The following is a 7,732-nucleotide window of genomic DNA, read 5'->3' as shown; positions in this document are numbered from 1 at the left end:
TTAGGGACACCTGTGAACTGGGCTAATATTTGTGTTAGTGTATCACTTTCTAGAAGTTAAGCTCGAGATATGTGTTCAATGAAGACAGGGCATACTAATCTTTGTACGAATTCAACGAGCATTTGATAATTTCTCTCACAAATGAATTTTTTTTTCTGTTAAGCCCTGCATTCACTAAACTTTGATGAGTTTCGTCGTGATAGTAATTAGCGCGATTCTCGGATATGTTCATTAAGGTTATTATTGTTTTGGCTTCAGTAGCCATTGCTATTTTAGCTTTTTATCTGCACCAGTACCAGGCTGCTATCATGGTAGATATAGCTGCAGGTTTGCCTTTTGCCTCTAGTCTTATTCAGACCATTATTCACTCAAGATCAGAAGTTACGCCCTCAAAAGCAAACGAAGTAAACGATGAACTTATAACTTCCGAACAACTGAAACGATATGGCAGTAGCAAAACTAAGGGGAAATTATACTTGAGTATTTTGGGGCAAGTATTTGATGTCACCAAAGGAAAGATGCACTATGGTGTTGGAGGTGGATATAGTTTTTTCACGGGTAAATATATTGCATTTCCCAATCCTTCCCACTTCCTGAAAAAAATAACAATGAGTAATGACGACGAACTTTTATATGCCAGGCCGAGATGCGTCGCGGGCTTTTGTAACTGGAGATTTCACAGAAACCGGCCTCTCTGACGATGTATTAAATTTGTCGCCCCAAGAATTGAGGGCATTGAAAAAATGGCATAATTTCTATGAAAAAGAGTACAAATTTGTCGGTGAGTAGCTTTGACCCCCATAGGAAGTCTGCAGCATACACGGTATCAAATTGTGCACTTGTCTACCTGGGAACTTTGTTTTAATCAGAACATACATTTTTAGGCAAATTAATTGGGCGCTTTTATAACAACCAGGGACATAAAACTCCTTATCTAATAAAGGTTGAGAAAATAATTCAAGAAGCAGAAAATACTGAACGGGAAAGTGAAGCCGAAAAACTGAAATATCCACCGTGCAATACTGAATGGAGTGCTAGCAAGGGAAGCAGAGTATGGTGTTCCAATAAGAGGTTTGCATCACTAATTAAGGTATATTATTTCCCATGTATTCCACCAGATTTGTATCCAAAATAATATTTTTCAGTGGAGGGATTTCCAGAGACTGGATTGGTGTTCCAAGGAAGCTGTTCTTAGTAGGTTCACCTACACCGCGCTGTGTCTGCGTAAGACACCCCAATGAAAGCCATTCAGAAGAATCTTTACTGAATGACCCAAGGCTTGAGGAGTATCCTGGATGTCACGAAGATGCCATTAGTTGTGCAGTGAAAACATGAAATTTTTACAACAATGGCCCTTGATATATTGATCAGCAGGAGGCGAAATGATGTGAAAAGATACAAGCGTTACTTGAATGGAACTCAATCAGAGCAGACTTTATTTACTATCTGTAAAAACATGTCCATTGAAATATGGTCAATTAGTGAACACTATAAATCTTCACCATATACTTAACATTTGTGGAAAAGTCCATTATAAATATTTATATTCTTATACAATATCCTGAAGAATTTCTTGATAAAATAGTTAAAAATGTAGGTAAAATGCTAGAATACATATCGATTAAGAAAGTAATTTATGGTGCGGCAACTATTCAGTAAATTCACTCGCTAGAAAATGGACCATTATCTTGGTTTTTCAGTATTTTGGGTTAAAGATTTGGTTTCAGATGCACGTTAGCAAAGGAGGTCGGTTTTCTGGCAAGTACGCATAACAACGGAGACACATTAACCGACTAAATTTCTTATCAGCAAAGTATTGTAAGGGCAACTCTCATACAGTGACAGCTATTGATGGAAGTTTCTCAGAGTTTACTACTGGCGAAGCAGCGCACAGATCCACGGGGCTCCTGGAAGGAAAATACGAAGTATTTTAAAGCATCATTCTCCTGCTATAGTCGGGAGACATGCAACGAGTGATCACATTCAGAAACTAATAAAATAATTCAGGGTAGCAATGATATTACACTTCATCTGCACAATACCACATTTTATTAGTATTGTTTATTTCAGGCAGTGTAAATAAAGAACAGCAGTGTGCGATCTAAAATTATGTGCATATATTGTTAGTTTCACTGACAAAGGAATGTATCATCCCTTGGTGGTGAAAGCAACTTAACAGTTAGATGAACTAGTTTTCAATGACAATAGCCGTTCGCCAAGATTTCCCTTGATTTCAACCGTAAAACTTTTATTTCTTTTGTTTTAAACCTTACTCTAGATTAAGTAGGCTTTTGTCTCCTTATTCCAAGTCAAGGTTATTTGACCTACCAAACATATGCCTTAAAGCCTTGATTAATTTAACCTGAAACAACCAAAAAAAGAATCTAAGTTCACGATTGGGTTTCGGCATTGCAATACCCTATCCTCGAACATCTTATCCCTCATCAATCTCTCTTGGATTTCAACATAATTCGCAAATCCTGCAAAATCATTTTATGAAAATCCATACATACCGAGGACCTACTCCAGTTAATATACCCCATGTAGCCGACTTATCCTCTTATAACGCGGAGTAATTATTGAGCACCTTCTTATTGCTCCAATAGACTTGTAAACACATGTTGTCTGTAATGGCACATCAGTTTCTTGTGTGCACTCCCCAATTACATTGTTTACCATTCATTTCAGTCACCAAAAACTGAAATCTAGGCTAAACAGCTACTTATAATTTTCAAGTAGATTAAAACCATTTAGGTACACAAGAATATTTTAGCAAGAATGTTTGATGTCTCTATAACTAAAGTAAGATATTATCTAAGGTGTTACTAGTTCAAAATTTGAATCTATCTTTTATAAGAATCATTTTCATATATTTATCGACTGCACTACTGAGTCATACGACGTCTGCAAGCTGCTAAACAGGTACTGCTCAATGGAGGAATAAACAATACTCATTTTTTGCATTTAATTTTAATGATTATCAACCATTCTTCAGTTATTTATTAATACATCAAAAGAAGATAGTGTTATTTACATTACCACGCTTAGGAGAACTTTCATGTATAATATTACCGTGATAAAACAGGTTTCCAACTTACCTTAAGCCGAAAAGCTGACTTCACAGAATCTTCACATCAATATACAAAATTAAATGCATGCCTTTAACTACCTCCCAAGTCCTCGCTGTTATCAGTCTCCAGTTTTGCCAGAATGCTGTCTAAGGTTTCACGGTTTTTTCCACCTCGTATTAGCTTCCACTTATTACAAAGAAGCTTAGATTTTGCTTTACGTGTGCGCTGTTTAGTTTTGCTCACAAATCCTACCGCAGGGAATGTTATGGTTCGCTTAATCTTTCTTATTCCAATAGTGATTAATGAACCATTCTTCTGCTTCAAAGGTTCTTCATAAATTGTCTCTAAGAGGCACTTAAATGGCGGGCTACCCGAGCCTCCTTTGTTGGTATATAAAGTAGCTAAATCTTCCAGTGACTTTGGTTCTCCATCAGGACCATTTACAGAGTATTTTTTGGGAAGTAGCTTGCACCGCCTCTTATTACTCACATCATGCGGGGCAGATATTCTCTTCCGCAATACCCTTCCAGTAGGACTTGACGGCACTTCGTTATTGACAATGTGTTCAGTTGGGCACTTATCATCGATAACTGATTCAACCATTTCACACTCTTTGATTTGCAATGATGCCATCCGAATAGGAAGTTCGTACATGGATAATATTGAAATTATACGACACGGAGGAGTAAATTTAAGCGATCGTTCTTTCGTTTTCAATTTCTTGAAGTATCTTCTGATTCAAAATGGACCGGACACATTTTAACGAACACTAACGACTTTTTGCATTCGTACCATCTGGACATTCTCGCCGATGCTTTCACTCGAAGAACGCACTTCGTTAAGCCGAGAATGACATTCGTTCGAGTATAATAACATACGTGTTTACAATTTTAGTTCATGTTTTCCACAATGGTGCCGCCCTGACATCGAACAGACGAGGGTGATGTTGCATGCAATCGCAGTTAGTGTCATACGATTTTACATCCATGTCGTTTCGGTTCTAATGGTTTTGAGACCTCTGTGATTACTGCTTCAATTATAATTAATTGTCTACACTGGTGTTTCTGTGGGTCGCGCAAACAATGTGGTGAAGGCTATTATTACGGACTTCGATTACTGGGCCTGCTGTTTATGCGTTTTACAGTTAAAAGGTAATTTCATGCAAAACGTAGGTTATAATATCATAAATACATGAGTTATTCCTGATCAAAATTTAAGTGGAATTTCAATTGCATGTTAGCTGGTATATTTATTCGTCGTGGTAAATGATACCCTTTTCGTAGTATAAGCAAAGAAATTGTCTTGGCGGGTTGTATTGTCAATGGGATGCAAATTATGAATAATGATCTTACCTGTAACCGTCACTCGACTGCAATTCTATTACCCCTGATTGACGGAATCCTTACATTTCGACTGGTTACAGTCTCTCTAAGCTCTTAACCTTCTTTTAACTCTACAGCAATCATCCAATCAGCAATCTTTGTAAAATCTGTGATACCTGAACGCTAGCACTTAACTTGGTGTTTCAAACTGTGTGTAATCGAAAATCATCTATTGAGCTTCTCCTCGTAATCCTCCAGTACTTTGTATTTCTCTATTGTACTTCACTTTTTTCGTTCCAAAAGATGCCCTTATAATTAGCGTTCGGTGTTGTTCCTCCTCCGTCGTCGCCCTATTCTTATTCCTAATTATTTTTAATATCATTGGTTAATAAATTTTTGATGAAAAGTTTGGAAATCTAGTAAATGGAACTTTTTATGGCAGCACTGTAAAGTTACCATGACAAATAGTTATTATACGAAAATTACGAAAGTAGTTAAATATATTTTAATGTCTACTGGTAGACATGGAACAAAGGAAGAGGGCGATTAAAAATGTCTAATTATTATTTTAAATACAGAGCACAGGTTTGACATAAATTGTTCGTTACAATGCTCCACTTTTGACAATTGATACCCTATTAACTCACTGAAGTGTGGAGCCATGAAGCCGCAAGACTGGGATTTAGTTGAATATAGGTCGTTAGTTAAAAACAAAAAAATGGGAAATGAAGTGTACATATTCCTATTTTAATGGGGTGATTGCCACTCCATGAATATAATGTTAGCTCTTTAAGAAATTAAGGAATTCTAGGTCCATTGATTCGCTGAAAAGCCTGAGATCCTGGCGACCGGCCCTGTTTTCCCTTTCCCTTGAGTCAATGAAATTGACATTCGACATGTATGTGGGTCCATTGTCAATACAAATATGAACATCCTAAACGGTTGAGATAATGTTCAAATCATGACGTTTCCTAACTATGCTATTAGTTTCACTTTAATTTCATCTCGTTTTGGTTCCTTAAAGAAAATAGGGAAAGCAGCATTTTTTTCAGCTGCTAAGTGAACATTTTTTAATGCCTCTGGTCTTTTTGTAAAAACCATTTTTAGATTGGGATTATTTTTGTCCTGCCACCATTATTTTATGGATGTGTGGTTTTTCTTCTGAAATTTCATAAATATGCACTTCCTTTTGTGCTTTAGAAAAATTTGTATCACCATTTTTTAGAAATATTGTTCATGAGTATTTTATGTGTAACTCTGTACATATGATATGTTATTTCTGGAAAATTAATGTATAGCTCTGTAAATATAATACATTATTTCAGGTGAAAATTTAAATTAATTTGGATTTATTTAGCTCAATGATTTTGATAAAGTTAACTGCATTTAAAACGTTTAGTAAGAACAGTTAAAATTATTGTTGGGTAAATCATAACTTGACATTAGGTTTGTCATAAGGTCAAATAAGTTTTCTTATTTGAGAGAGGAAATTTTAATAGAATCACCCAGCTGACCAATAAAAATAACATATAAAGTTGTTTTCTTTTTATTTCTGTTTCCTAAATTCTAGGCTGCCCATTGTGATTACTTCCACAAATTATAACAACACATTTTGCTGCTATATTTAAAGGATATTCATCCCTGTTCATGATTCGAAATTTACTTGAGACACTCTGCTAGGACTCCGGGAACAATATGGTGTTTGTGAAATTATTAATTAAATATATAAAAGTTTGGAATAAGGCCTTAAGTATGAATATTGACAATGGGAGAGAACAAAATGTAGTTGGGATTGTCCGGAAAGGACTATGTACACGCTCACTTAAGGAATGAGTTTTGACTTTTGCTGGAAAATGCAATATTGCCATCAAGAATTTTCAGATGTTGTTAACTTTTAGGTTTTGGCATTTCTGTGTGAGATACTTATTGTTGACCATTTAAATCTGGTCGCAAAGTGATTTTGTTTGAGACATTCTACAAGAAAATGACTAAGATAGATCTTTTCAAATTATTTAATGGAGTTCCAATGTTTCCCAAATGTGATTTTCTGTCTAAAAACATCCCTTCCCATTCCTCCCAACTTTCCACCCATTCCCTCCGACAACCCATGACAGAAGATAACATGTACCACTGTATTGGAGTTGACCTACGTCAGTCCCCTAACAATTAGCCTTCCCCATCCCTCTGCTATCATTCTTCCTCTCTCCAAACCCTGCATTCATGAATTATGTTTCCTTCTTATGTCTCGTAATTATTGCGTTTAGGCTGACATGTCCTGCACCCTGTCACATCTTTTGAAAACTTTAGGTGAAATCACTTACTTAGTCTTAATCTGCACTAGGTTAAACATCTTAGATAGACTGGGAGATATTTATATGCAGTGACATAATCCACTTTTTTTCAATTTCTAAGTTCAGCATTCAGTAAAAAATTCAAAAGTTTTTGTATTAAAATTCCAAGAGCATTTCCCATTAAATGCCTTTCCCAGGGTATTCTGAAAAAAGACCCAATTTTGATTCATCGTTTTGAATGGACTTACCAGGGTAAGATTGGAACAAATAAGTTCCGAGAGCTCATCTGCACCAAGTACATAGGGCAAAAGATCCATTGTGCTAGGGAATGGATTACCTTAAGGAATGTTGCACTTCATAGCTGCCATTAACTTCTCTTAAATAGATTTAGAAAATGTCCTTCATCACATCAGATGATATTATAAGTACATACACCTGCTGAGTTAGGTTTGTAATTTGTACCTACTCATATCATATGTACTTTGGAAATGTTTTTATAAAATTAGTGTACCATTACTCTTCATTGGTTGAATTTAGATGGCAGAAAGGAAAACAAACAAGGAAGTGGTGCAAGGTAAGATGGGAGAGGATGGAGGATTGTTGATGTTTGTTATTATTTTAATATTTTAGTACCCAGCAATCTATGATAGCTGTGCAGGGGTTGAATACTTACCAGATTAATTTTGACCCGAATATGACCCTACCATGGTCAGACAATGTTATTCTGATCCTCTATCGTTTGTGGAAAAAAATGACATCTTAAATCTATCTGTTCTACCCTTAATTTCTCTAATTTTGTTGACATAATCTCTTCTACCATAGTACAATGGGGGTAATAATAAATTTTCAACATCATTACCATAGGGACAATTGATGCAAGAAATTTAATCTGTAATTTAACCTTTGCTCCGTGAGTGATTCCCAGCCCAGCTTCTCTAATATTTTGGATATCACACTTACTTGATCATGGCAATGTTTTACAAATCTTGCTCCTCTATGCTGCATGCAATGTTATTATACAATCAATCCAACTTTGTGTGGATCCCAT

At 35.8% G+C, this 7,732-nt stretch overlaps 1 protein-coding gene across 1 annotated transcript; it reads left to right on the top strand.

The window, feature by feature from the left end:
* Positions 1 to 3,084, top strand: LOC139698248 (neuferricin). The gene is made up of 4 exons (XM_071597122.1): positions 1 to 558; positions 641 to 781; positions 885 to 1,071; positions 1,146 to 3,084. The coding sequence occupies exons 1-4, from the start codon at positions 225 to 227 to the stop codon at positions 1,333 to 1,335; spliced, it is 852 nt and encodes a 283-aa protein (XP_071453223.1). The 5' UTR covers positions 1 to 224; the 3' UTR covers positions 1,336 to 3,084.
* The last annotated feature ends 4,648 nt before the right edge of the window (positions 3,085 to 7,732 follow it).

The sequence above is a fragment of the Hetaerina americana genome, unplaced genomic scaffold (assembly GCF_022747635.1).
Source record: "Hetaerina americana unplaced genomic scaffold, ioHetAmer1.1.p SCAF_80, whole genome shotgun sequence".
Lineage (NCBI taxonomy): Eukaryota > Metazoa > Arthropoda > Insecta > Odonata > Calopterygidae > Hetaerina > Hetaerina americana.
This window is presented reverse-complemented; position numbering and strand designations above follow the sequence as displayed.

Excerpts from the sequence above, each read along its gene's own strand:
- LOC139698248 (XM_071597122.1), top strand. The coding sequence starts at position 225 with ATGTTCATTAAGGTTATTATTGTTTTGGCTTCAGTAGCCATTGCTATT. Across the intron at positions 559-640 it reads TGGATATAGTTTTTTCACGG|GCCGAGATGCGTCGCGGGCT; the intron begins GTAAATATATTG and ends TTTATATGCCAG. Across the intron at positions 1,072-1,145 it reads GTATGGTGTTCCAATAAGAG|TGGAGGGATTTCCAGAGACT; the intron begins GTTTGCATCACT and ends AATATTTTTCAG.